Source organism: Botryllus schlosseri, chromosome 2 (genome assembly GCF_051294905.1).
Source record: "Botryllus schlosseri isolate E-star chromosome 2, Bs_hap1, whole genome shotgun sequence".
NCBI classification, from domain to species: Eukaryota; Metazoa; Chordata; class Ascidiacea; order Stolidobranchia; family Styelidae; genus Botryllus; species Botryllus schlosseri.
In genome coordinates this window covers 18,028,283-18,041,463 of record NC_137237.1, presented here as the reverse complement: position 1 = coordinate 18,041,463, position 13,181 = coordinate 18,028,283, and the positions used below count along the sequence as shown (strand labels likewise).

Below are 13,181 nucleotides of genomic sequence, written 5' to 3'. Positions count from 1 at the left end.
TATCCTTGTGATCATTTTTCTGTGTCAACTTCAAGCTCCTGACATGCAGGTACACTGGAGATCGGTTCTAGTCGGCGAAAAACAATCACGTCCCCTTGGTATAACAAACAGTATCAAATTTGACAAAACCAATTACAATAAAGCCGTTGCTTTTAAGAAACGCAGCAACCAGCCGTTCGAAATACAGCAATGTAAAGAAGACCACCGGACAGCGAGAGAGGAAGTGAGATATCAAACCAATGTAAATTATACTTAGTCCAGTGTGGTTGGTGTCGTGGTTACGGGATTACCAGTTAATTCGGCACAGTCAATCAGTTTCACACCAGCTACGTGCGCAGTTGGAGATACGGGCGGCGGTCCCCAACCGATTCGACCATGCATGCTCGAAAGGTGAACTGCGCGCATTCACCCGCCGTGCCTACGTGATCTCCGTATAACTATTCACGCTCGCATTTAGTGTAACATACATTTGCGAATTAACTATATTGACTTACCATCGATGCATCGCTTTCACTGCAATATTATCAACCTACATTATGCCGAATTCACTGGCAACCGGTGGCGGTTTGGAAAATAGAATTATGATTTAGCTGGGTTCCTTGAAGCATATGAGATAGCGGTGCTCTTCAACCTTTTTCGACGTGGTACACCCTTTTAACGTTTGCTCAAAACTCGTACACCCCTGTTCATTAGGGGTCTTCAAAAATGACTTTTTTCCTTAAATCGTACTGGCTACTTGATAAAATTGTTAGGTTACCTAACTTAAGCCTACACACCAAATTTGGTTCAATTCCAACCAGTAGCCGTCTTTATTATATAAAAATAAATAACGAAAAATGTTAAATTTTTCTGTTGTCTATAAAAATGATGTTCTTCAAATTTGATTCAATTCCAACCAGTAGAAGCGGAGTTATTGCCGTCAAAAAAAATGGATTTGAATAAAATAGTATTTGGTCACAGAGTTTATTCGCAGCCAGTTAGGCTGCCCGCCACGCAAATTGGAATTTATTTCGTGTCAGCCCCAAAACAGCATGACATTACGAACGATAATCAACCTAAATTTAACAGTATTGGGGAGAAAGTAAGTAAAGCTACTGCTGCAGAAGCGGTAATTCAGATCAGCGATGATAGCAGGCGCACCAGCCTACTGCGTATCAGGCCTGCTTCACACCACACACAGTCGATAGTAGCACATGGGCTGGAAGAGATGTCAGTAGCCTAACCTCAGATCGTATGCCGCTATACGCAGTCTATTGTCGCTAATTGGCACCACTAATAACAAAATACTAAATTGCAAATGTATGGCGAAAGATTGGATATAAAATCGGCATTTTAAAACAAAAGGGTTTCGATTTCAACATGGAAGCTGTTTCGACCCTGGCTGGCTACGTCACTTCATTCATGTGATTTGCGGTATTTATTAACGCCGGGTAGGAAGTACCGATTCAAGAAGTCTGAGCTATCGCGGCGGTTTCCTCAAAAATAACTTAAAGACAAATGACTATAGCTCAGACCTGGGCAAAGTGCGGCCCGTGGGCAAAATGCGGCCCGCGAAGCCATCCTGTGCGGCCCGCGAAAGGTTGCTTGGAATTCTTAACATACAACCTGCTTTTTTAATGATGATGCGTGGACTAAAATTTAGGCTGTATCAAATAAACAGACAATTCGTTTGCTTTGAAGCCTGTTCATTAATATGTCACGACTACGCTTCCTACATACCTTTCATGCGTACTCCAGATTCAAAATAAAGGCATTGTGGCAAAGTATGAGCAACAATTAAATCCATAAGAAATCACTCTTTCCATAGTTTAGGTCAAACCTTCTTAGTTGCGATTGTCACATTACGCATTATACGGTACGAGTTTCAAATCGTAACGTGAGCTGTTTCCAAATCTGTAGTTGGTAAAACCAGTCAATCAGTGCTCGCGACTGCTATATGACTCATCATCATCATCATACCTAATATCTATCACCCATGAAGGATGAAAGTTATTCATGTCAAAAAGAGGAAATCGAAAGCTGAAATTCATAGAGGGTTTAGCGCACTAATATTTGTATACTGGAGTTAGGGGTAGACCGGTCATTTTAGTTTTTGCCAATCATGTCGGCGGAAGTAAGGGTTTGAATTATGACAAAAACACAAATCTCTCGGTCAAGAGAGGGCGAACTTCAGGAAAACTGCAAACTTCGCTCAACATCAAGGCTATTCGAGCTGCACACTACTCGGAATACAGCGACCAAGCTTTGTAGCCTACTATCCCATATACATTTCAGTGCAGTTGCTCTCGAACTGGTGGCCGCGAAAGCATCTGAAGGGAGGCGCGAAACCGAAGTTAAATGTATTTTTTTTTCGTGCCCCGCGCGATTTACTCCAAGCTCATAGTATAGTTATTGCTCTGTGTATTGTCCAAATTTGATATTATAGAATTCCCTCATCAACAACTAAAACCTTCCATGGCATTAAACCATCCGTTGGATTGGGCGTGAACATTTTCACTATCATGAAGCGGGGCGTTCCTAAAATAAGTTCGAGAACAACTGTTTTAGTTTCTTAATAGAAGAACGTCGATAGGGGTTTAAAAAGAGTTAAAAACGTATCATATTTAACATTGTTTCGAATCATGACGACAGCTAGCTATTTCATTAATTAACCGCCACTTTCTCATTAGCTAACATCAACACTGAGCAGCATATAATAACAATATAATTTAGAAATTGAAACACACTGGATAATATAGCTAAAAATTTCCACTCGGCCCGCCAACGTATTTTCTACTTCTCATTTGGCCCGCGGAGTAAAATAATTGCCCACCCCTGCTATAGCTGAACACATGTTTGTTAACTGCATACTTTCCAACACCAAACCTAACCATTGGTATATTGCCGACGGCTAAATGAATAGGAGAAATATCTGCTTATGACATCACAATCAAGCGGTGTACAGTATTACCCAGGGATGTCTAGAAGTCTAGGAGTTCTAGATATCCCCGAGTATTACCTTTGAGATAACATCGTACCATATTGCTCATTAACCTTTGCGTCAACCTGTACTGACCCATAAACCTGCCTTTGTGATAGCTAGCCATCGGCTCATTGTAATTCGGATCTGGTACACCCCTGTACACCCCATCCGAGTGGAACACCCTTTGCAAATTCTGGTACACCCTAGGGTGTACGACCACCCCGGTTGAAGAGCACTGAGATAGGCTACTTGAAGTGCGGATGGAGGTAATTTAGGGTTATCATATTTGGGAATCCGGAGAAGAAGGACACTTTTTAGAAATCATAAAAGTCTGTTTATCGAAATTGAAAACAGCTGATTTCGAAATATTCACTGGAGATCTTGTTGTGTTGCCTAAAAACTAACCCACTCGAACGTCCGCATTACCTATTTCGCGTCTTTGACGCCGATTTTCAGTTGACACTGTGCGTGTGCATTAGCCTCCTAGTTGTAAAAGCTGTAAAGGAGGACATTTAGGTATCCTCGCAGGACGTTTTCAATTTCCTGAAAAAAAGGAAGGCAAATCCTCCTAAAGGAGAACGTAGCCTATATGGTCCCCCTAGGTCTCGAAGGAAAGAATTAGTTTAGGGTCGATCAGTCTTAGGACGCAGCAGTGGCAGCACCCATCAGTTCCAATCGGAGTAGCCTACGGACGATCGGCGTGTAGCGAGGAAAACTTGGTACCGTTATTCATTGACTTCATGTCAACTGATACTGATCAAATCAATACACTGCAATATTGCGATATAATGAAAAGTACAAAGTAGTCAATAAAGTAGAAGTAGTGACACTAAATTCTACCCAAGAACGAGTAGAAGTATTCCTTTTGAAAGCATCCCAAAACTACTTCAAGTAGAAGTAGCGACGGCAAAATCCACTCAAGTGAGTAAGTAGTTGTGACAAGCAGTAATAAATACGATCTCATGGGCTGTCAAGAGCTGGAAACTGAGGGTGCCGAAACGACTTAGTGGAGTAGTTTTTAATCAGACACCTACTTTGTTTTACAGCATGCAGATAAGAGGCATGCACATTGGATTTAAGAAACTATAATATAAAAGGAAGCGACGAAAACGAATACGGCATGTGTTGTGTCGGTAGGCGAGGTCGATATATCAGATTGTGATACGGTAATCTTGAGGGCCGACTAGTTAGAATACGTATGATTACTGCGGACTCCACTGGCATAATTGCGTTTTTCAGTTTTGTTCTCACTCCTATATCGATAAAATCATAGAAAACTATTGATGAAATCATTGAATGTGACTAATGAAATATTCCATAGTGATTCCTCGCTGACCTTCGTAAGGCATTCTAAGTATACAATTTTGGTGGGTGGGTTGTGGGCGTATGCCTTCACTCTCTCTCACATATATAAAGCAGGGAGATCTACCTGATGAGAAGTTTCTGGCTCAATCGAATCGGACTCGTTTCGTTGCTGTCTTCGCGGAGACGCGTACTTCTCGTACGCAGACATATGTGGAGTGTATTTAGCGTGGTGTGACATTACATTACTACTTCTAGTTTACATGTTTCGCCCATTACTTAGCCCGCATACTGACTGTACTGTTTAACTAGCTCAAGGGCAAATGTAAACAGGTGGTTATCGTATTTCAGATTTGCATGCCGCGGCAAATTTGAACAGATCTGTTACAAAGTATCTACTCAATATAACCTGGAATTACATTTTGTGGAGTGAAAGCGTTGTTTGTAGGATCTAGATCCGAACACTGGTATCTGGAAACTATATGGCAATTGCTACTGCTCGGGGGATATGCCGCTATGGTTGCCGTGGTATATTGAGATTGAATCATAAAGTTCTGTCTCCCAGTACTCAGAGGCATGAATCAAATGCATTCTCACATGGGTAAGTTCTACAAGCTCTGTACTAAGTGCTTGGCAGCGGGCACTATGTCGATTTTCTGTTTGTATCTAATATAACGTTATCATTTCCTGTAACAGATTCCATACCAAGGAACACAGAGAATATGGTGGATTGGTCCAATCTAAAACTGATGCATGTAATACCATTTTCAAGATGTTTCTAAACCATACACATGAAATGTCAATCCCTGCATTACAAGCAGTAAGATAATATTTTATAATAAGCATGTTAGCCTATTAGTATACGTCCAACATACATTATTGATATGTCTTGACTCATATCACAGCAGATATTGTTTTGATATGTCACAAGATCCCACGTGATGATACAGATACAATGCATGTGTAATGAAAGTGACACTATTTAAACATGTGTACAGATAATATATTAGAGCCTAGATGCCATATATCTGGAAGAAATATCTGAGGCTCAGAATAAGATAAAAGCTTTAATGTAAAGCGTAGGCACTGGTTTTCCAATTGATAACTTGGTATTGTCTGCTGCTTGCTTGCCAAACCTTCACTACACTGTATGTAATTCATTAAAATTTCCTATTGTTCTAAATTCAAAGACAAAATAGCTGTGTGGCAACATTATCATCTATCATCATTTTGATAAGCTATTGTTTAGTGGGTTGATTACCACACGTGAAGGTTTGTAATCGAGTGGCGTACAGCATTATATTAGTATTTCACATTTATATTGACTTGTAAGGTAGTCGAATATCGGTCAATATGAAGATGCATCATCTCAATTCCCCAAGTCTATATAGGGCCTATATATTGTGATATTCATTTGCTGTCTTTTGAATATAATGTCACCTGTATTTGTTCAGTGGACATGTAGCGGCCTGAGGGTAAGGCCTCATTCTTGCACTGTACCAGTATTTAATCTCTTGACCGTATGTCAGATATGAAAGTTCCGATTCCTTAGCTATGCAACAATACTTCTCCATTCCAGATGTAGCCTACACTAATAAGTTATCCCATAATTATACACCTTCGCTGTATACGCACAGTAACAATTATAAATTTGACTCCATATCTATGAAAATGATTAAGGGAACTGACATCAGTGAGATCATTCAATGTCATGTAAATGCCTGGGTTGGTGAATATTACGCAATAACTGATGAAAATTTCACATATATGAGTGCAGATGTCAAGAGCTATGAACTCTATGTAAGCTACTCTTGAACACTTATAAACTGACAACCAATACAACCTCACCCCATGAAGAAATAGCCTACCTAACCCTTTTTCATTAGAATGTCTATAATATTGTCAGAAAAATTGTGTGAGATTTTGTTGTTGCATTTTTGAAGGGTAGCCTGCCAATAATTGTTGAGGTAGTATCTATTTTAATAAAATTGATACGGTAGGCCTATATGTCTTGCCTAGTAACATCAATTTTAAAATACAGAATAGGTCGTGAGAAAAAGGTCTTTTATCGGCTCAAAAAAGTAATTTTTCAATTAGTAAATGGATCAATGTTTCTAATTCTACCGAACCTTTACATATTTGCTTTAACCACATTACAAATTCATAATATAGTATATTATGTGTAAATATTTGACGATATTTGATTACTGAATCGGTACAAAGGTCAAATTCTCTGTTCAATGTTTTATTTAGCATTTTTCATGCTCTGTCCAACAATCAAATATGAAATTTTTGGTGACCATGAATTGAGTTTTGTGTCTTAGTGCCAATGAGAAAATGCCCTGAGGATTGACATTATGATCTGGAGTCTACTGAAATTATTTTCTCACCCTTAATTTTAGGCGTTATCTCAGTACGGCATATTGTGGAAAACAGATCCTAGACTGGCAAGCTTTCGCAATGAAATTGAAATCTTGAAAAAGGAGCGAAGGCATTCAGATTTCCATCCTGACTATTGCAACCAAGACGAGCTCCAACGGTAATGAGAAATGCCACGTCGTTTATTGGCTGTTACTGCTACTGTTGTAAATAGTATACTTTCGAAATTCACATGCAGTACTTGAATCGTAAAAGTTTTACGCCAATGCTATGATCTCGTAACTTGACTAGTTGAAATGTACGGTATATATTTTATGAGCTGTTATGTCAACTGGTTGGGACTTGAAATGTGTGTCTAATATCTTATGATCAGTAATATATTCTTTGGTATAGGTCGATATGCAATTAAGTCTCTCGAACAGACCTTCTCGGATTCCTACTACGTTGCTTTTATGCTGATTTGTTTAGGTTGTTGGGCAATCCACGTTGTTTTGCGATTATTTCTAAAGCGCTATCTCGACAATGCATCATACCTGACTTTGCAAGGTTTAGTGAGAAAATAAAGACCATCTTCGACTACATCAAACCCGACCAATCGGGAAAGGTGTGTGTACATTCATTGTTCAATTGGTTACAAATCTGATGATTCTTGTGTCATGTCGCGGTGTAGATTTCTCAGTAAATCTGTGTAGTGTACTCTAGTCATTGTATATCCAAGGATACACAACACAACTTTACTGATTGAGAAAGCTGTTGCCATATGATATTGTTTATTGTAAACTGTACGTGGGTGCCATGTACAATTTAGAACTCCGTTTCATTGATCTGAAGCTATATTATATAACCATTTAACCAATCAATACACGCCATATGTTCAACACTCTTTCAGAGTTTTGCGTTGATCAGTCTAGCATCACTATTATCCGCAAATGACACATTCACACATAGCTTGAGCGAGATGGCCTCCCTGGGTCAAGGAAGTATTGAGATTGGAAATCAACTGATGACAAGGATGTATTACGATGTCACATTACATCATATTTGAAGTCAACATTGCGTCTGAGAAGAAGTTTCTCTTAGCCTGGGAAACAATTCCTCATTTTAGAAACCTACCCACGTGACATAATGCCCTTTGTTACATCCCTTTTTTTGTAAAAAGGCTCTCTCTTCGGCTTTTTCGGTGAACCCAGTAGGCTTTATCTACTGCTTACTAAAGGTGTTGTGTTTTTAGACTACCGGTACTTCTACTCAACAGTTTGTAGGCAAAACTACTTACTTTTTTGCCTACAAACTGTTAACACTTAGGATTTTGTAAAATGGAAAGTAATTTTAGATATCCTTGCATCACTTTTACAAATAAAAATGTAAATGCAACTGGGCCATGCGTGTCATGTCGACATTTTTGTAATGCTCCCGTAAATGGTAGACTACAGACGCAATTTATTGCAATGAAACGATCGTGAAAGTAGTTGAGCACCGGCAAGTTGTTACGCACGATTAGCTCTTCCGTAGCGTGCCTTTTTGTAACCGAAGCCCCTTGATCAATGCAGCTCGCCAATTATATTCCCCAGCTGGCGAAGGAGGACCCGCGCCGTTTTGGAATGGCGCTGTGCACCGTCGACGGGCAGAGGTAAGGCCGCATTTGTGACGACACCAGACTTGTACAAACTACTATTGTCAAAGTGCGCAACTAGAACTAACGACCTCTCAAATTCCGCAGCCAAGTAACTCTAACACAACTGACTGGGAGTCAATTTCGGTTCGGCAAAAAACTCATTTTAATGTGCGTCGTAAAACCAGTCGTTACCTAACCGTCAGCTAACTAAATTGGTAGTTTGTGCAAATCTGGATGGCACAGTCGCGCGCTCTGTCTGACGCTTCCTCGTCGTTCGCTCGCAGGATAGAAATAGGCGACGCGAACGTGCCGTTCTGCATGCAGTCGTGCATCAAGCCGTTTCAGTACGCGGTGGCGATATCCAACCACACGTCGCAGCGAGTACACGACCGCGTCGGGAAGGAACCTAGCGGGCATATGTTCAACGAGATCAAGCTCAACGACAAGGGTGAAGTCTCAGATTTCTTTCGACTTGCCAACCGGAGCTGTTCTTGACGAGCTGTGATTTGTTGCGCAGAGCAGCCGCACAATCCGATGATCAACGCCGGGGCGCTGGTGATCTGCTCGCTGCTGAACCCGGAATCGCCGCTCGCCGATCGATTTGTTCACGTAATTGGATGGTTTCTTTGTTAACGTTAGATCTTTCATGTTCTACGCCAGGGATGTCAAACATGCGGCCCGGGATGAGTACATGAATAGATGATCGTAATATCTAGCGCGTATCCATCAAAAGATGAAATTTTAATTGGGAAACACTTCGAAGTAAATACTGATCCCTCGAGACAGCAAATGTCCAGCATGTCCAATTGTTCATATGTCACATTACATACAACCCGGCAATCTTAGGTTTTCACTCTGATCACAATTTGTGTCGAGTTATATCGGTATGTCATAATTGTGTAAATACTTCCGAAAAAATAGGTAGTATGAGCCTACGGACGATATGCACCCAATATAGTCGACGTATACGATATGGAATGGTTGGAATCCTCGAAAACTACGACTATAGCGCGTAAACATACATCATTGGTACAGAATGAGTGATCTGATAATGATGATCGCCGACAGTATAAAATGCTGTATAACGGTGTCGTCCTGGTTGAAGATATTTTGGTCCGTTTATGACGGGTCGGAAGCTTTTTTTAGTTAAAGTAGTTATACTACCATATATTTCAATTGTCAATGTTATCGACTGTGACGTCACATTTAAATACGGATATAATACAAAGCTGGAGCGCGCTGTTGTCCCACCGTTATATATCCCGCCGCGGGAGTTTTACACTCTCCCGTACGCAGTTATTCCGTCTGGGGTGTGGCGTGGCACTGTTTTGTTGAAATGACAGTGCCCTTAGATGAAATGTGCAATGGTAATCCAACGATGTAACTCACGCCGAAAATGGTGTTTAGACAGGACAGGACGATAGTTCTTTATTATAAATTCGTGACGTGTCGACCTCTAGTACGGCCCACTTTCGTTCTAGGCTTTCGCAAGACACCACTTAAGCAAATGTGATGGCGACTTGGCGAGGAGGAACTTGCTCTCGCTCGCCTGAATCCTGTCTTCCGGAGTCGAACTCGAACTCGTAACCCATTGTTGTTGTAGCTGTGAGACGTACGAAAATGCTCGGCGAATAATTCTGATTGCCATCGCTCCCACCTGTCGGGGTCGGTGATTTTAAGCAGTTAATTTCTCGCCGTCTGTGCACGGCGCGACGCTCAGAGAGTTAGAATGGCGATAGATTGCTACTCCGCGCCGATTGCGCAGTGCGGCGTGAAAATACATTGCTTCGGGTTCCGCGGAGATTAGCGGTCTTCTGTTTTCGGGTCCATTGTAAAGTGGCGAGAATATCGTAATTTTTACTAACTCCTGTTTTGGAAAAATCTATAATCCCAAGCCAGAATTTTCGAATCGCTCATCTTCGGGTTTCTGGCGAAGGCTCGGTTCGACGAACGTGTCGAGCTTCGATTATGAAGGCACTCGTCACAACAAATTCGACTGCGGACCAGTCCTTCAATAACACCCAGTGCATACTCGATGGAAATCCCACAAATTTGAAGCTCAATTGAGATCTGGGTAAAGAATAGAACGTTTGTATTTTTGTCCCTGGTGTTTTTTCGACATATATAAACCGACTCGTGTAACCTAACAACACCTTGTTACATAGACACACGCTCTGAGCAGATGCATGACATGCGTGCAGTTTCATGCATCAGTTCTTGAATTATAATTGCTGGTTCCAGGTACAGAATATCGTAAGCGTCATGGCCGCCAACGAGTACACGTCCTTTCACAACGCGGTTTTCCAGTCCGAGAAAGTAACCGCGTTCAGAAATTTCGCGTTGGCGTATTTGCTAATGGAGAAAAACGTAAGTCCCGGCAAAACGCATAGCGCTATCGTCCTGACCGCGGCCGCCCATTTCAGTGTTTTCCACCCGGCACTTCAGTGGAGCATACGGTGGACTTTTACCTGCAGTTGTGCGCCTTGAAAATGACCTGTCTATCCGCGAGCGTCGCGTCGTCGACGCTAGCGAACGGAGGCGTATGCCCATTGTTGCCGGACAAACGCGTGTTGTCGTCGGAAGCGGTGCGGAACACTCTCTCGCTTATGCATTCCTGCGGGATGTACGATTACTCGGGAGTGTTCGCGTTTGATGTGAGCCCTGCTGTTATACTACCCGCGCGGTGTGTTCTTGAAGCGTTTTCTTTTTCGTTGCGTCTTTCAGGTCGGATTACCAGCAAAGTCTGGCGTTGCTGGCGGGTTGATGCTGGTCGTGCCAAACGTGATGGGGGTTATGATATGGAGCCCTTTGCTGGACGAGAGAGGTTGGTGATGCGTTTGATTTGGCGCTAAATCCCCGTGATTGCTTGGTAACGATGACTCCCGCTGTCTTCTCAACGTCGTAGTTAGGGCGTTACGACAGTAATACTGACTTCAGAAATTTGAATATCTATCTCTTGGGCGGCCACAAGTTCAACGATGCCAGTTACACGTAATCCTAACTAATTCTGTGTTTCGGGACCGTGGCTATTCGTAGCGCTTTGTGGCCATTGTGAGGGTCGACCACTACTTCGTCCGTTGTTCCATGAATATTCGTAGCCTTCCGCAACGTACGTTTCGTTGCTTAACCTCGCTAACCGGGGTTCCGATGCTCCAGCGGTGGAAATATTTTTCGGTGTTACTCAAAAACATCGGCTCACTTCTCGACTGGATTCGGGTACTCGAACCGTGCCTGCCCTAGTTGTGAAACTCTGGACCCACTTCTGTTCGGGGTAACCGTGAGGTATTAACCATCTTTTCGACCCATCCCTGCCGACCTGTGCGGTTATAGTAGAAGCTTCAATTCGGCGGGAAAGTATCGTCCTTGGTATGTTATCTCGTCTGCATGTACCGAGTCACGCCGTCGAAGTGGCGTCATACGTCAGTGCCAAATCAGGCGAATAGCCAGAGAGTCCCGAATTCCAACCGTTGCGCGCTGCGGAAACGGAGTTTTAATTATCCGTAATTTCGAATAGTGTTTCTTCAAAGCTAGTTGTCGTTCCAGGTAATTCCGTTCGAGGCCTGCGTTTCTGTCAGGAGTTGGTGCGAGCCTTTAACTTTCACGTTTACGACAATCTGCGTTACTCCGAAAGTAAAATCGATCCCAGACTGTCCGCTACGCCGCTCACGGTAAGCGTCGCTGTTGTGAACCTTCACTCTTGCGTAAATTCGTGGTATGTTTACTGATATGACTTTACCATGTGCATCGTGCGTATAACTCCATTTTCGAAGATAAGTGTTAACCTTTTAGACAGGATTGCCATATACCTTATTTTGAAGGGCAATATCATAAAAAAAACTACTTTGTCCTTGTTTTTGACACGTACCTTTAGTTTATCTTATTTTCGGCGACGAGGTCGTACTGGACGAAAGTGGTCACCTTTTTTTGCTCATCAATTTGGAAATTTGGCAGTTAGGCTATTAAGAGTTTGGCTGTCCTTCATTTTCGATCCTTGTCGATGGTAACCTTGCTTATAGACTCCAGTATTACAAGTAAAAAGTAGTTACTGGATAGTTTTGCATCACCTTTATGATGAAATTGTCGTAAACACTGGGCGTTTGAGTTACATCACGGCGACAGAATATATTTTCGAACATTGCACCTATATGTGAAAAGTCATTTGCCGTTTTGCGTTAGTCGCGAAGATGCATCGTGCATTTCTGGAAGTTGCCGCCTACGATTAACTCATAAAATAATACTTGTGGGCTACTTTTACTCCAATTCTTTTGTAATTACTTTATTCCGCGCAGGGATATCTAGAACTTCGAGATATCCCTGATTCCGCACTCCATTTTGTACTTGAAATTGAGTAGAAATTTACGGCGTTTCATCTGCTCGAGTTGCAACGCTGACTATTTTGACCACCTGTGCATACTATACTACCGGTCGCCTGACCGCCTACTGCCAGCCAGTCTGACGTGACCTGACCTGAATCTTCGTTTCTTTCAGTACGACGAAGAGGAATTGCGAGCGGCCTCGATACCGTATTGGGCTTCGGAGATCGTGGATTGAAATGCCATCGCGAATTCTTCACCGCTTTAGTTTTTGTAGCCTTGTCCTTTCGATTTTCGTGTCTTCCACCGATGCACATTTTAGAATGTTTTACCGCTGTTTGTCAGAGACTATATAATATATATATGTTTCATTCTGGAGTTGTGTATTCTGCGTTTTTCGCGGACGACGCCTCGCGCTTAGACGATAGCCGCAGCCCGTGTAATTGAAATTTCCTAATATAGGACTACTATTGCTGCGACAACTAACCTAGGTCTCAATTTTCCCAAGCATACTCCCGTGTCGAATATGTGGCCAATGGCTAGTAAGTTCTATACGCCGCAATATTCAGGCGGCAATATGTTGGCGCTCGTATCAAGTTCGACAGTTCTA

General features: G+C 42.1%; 1 protein-coding gene across 2 annotated transcripts; it reads left to right on the top strand.

The window, feature by feature from the left end:
- The first annotated feature begins 4,484 nt into the window (after positions 1–4,484).
- On the top strand, positions 4,485–12,947 carry LOC145433947 (glutaminase kidney isoform, mitochondrial-like). Of its 2 annotated transcripts, none has more exons than XR_013913236.1 (12): positions 4,485–4,865; positions 4,961–5,084; positions 6,667–6,803; positions 7,112–7,247; positions 8,194–8,273; positions 8,543–8,706; positions 8,781–8,867; positions 10,500–10,625; positions 10,682–10,912; positions 10,983–11,082; positions 11,802–11,926; positions 12,747–12,947. XR_013913236.1 is itself a non-coding variant. In XM_080311201.1 (12 exons), exons 1-12 carry the CDS (start codon positions 4,747–4,749, stop codon positions 12,807–12,809), a joined length of 1,497 nt encoding a protein of 498 aa, XP_080167327.1. In that variant the 5' UTR covers positions 4,505–4,746; the 3' UTR covers positions 12,810–12,947. The 2 variants fall into 2 exon arrangements, 1 of the variants encoding a protein (XP_080167327.1); XM_080311201.1 differs by having other exon boundaries at positions 4,505–4,865; positions 8,776–8,867.
- Positions 12,948–13,181: the final 234 nt, after the last annotated feature.

Coding starts and splice junctions, on each gene's coding strand:
- LOC145433947 (XM_080311201.1), top strand. CDS start 4,747: ATGGCAATTGCTACTGCTCGGGGGATATGCCGCTATGGTTGCCGTGGT. Junction 8,868..10,499: donor TCGCCGATCGATTTGTTCAC/GTAATTGGATGG, acceptor TGCTGGTTCCAG/GTACAGAATATCGTAAGCGT. Junction 11,083..11,801: donor CCCTTTGCTGGACGAGAGAG/GTTGGTGATGCG, acceptor TTGTCGTTCCAG/GTAATTCCGTTCGAGGCCTG.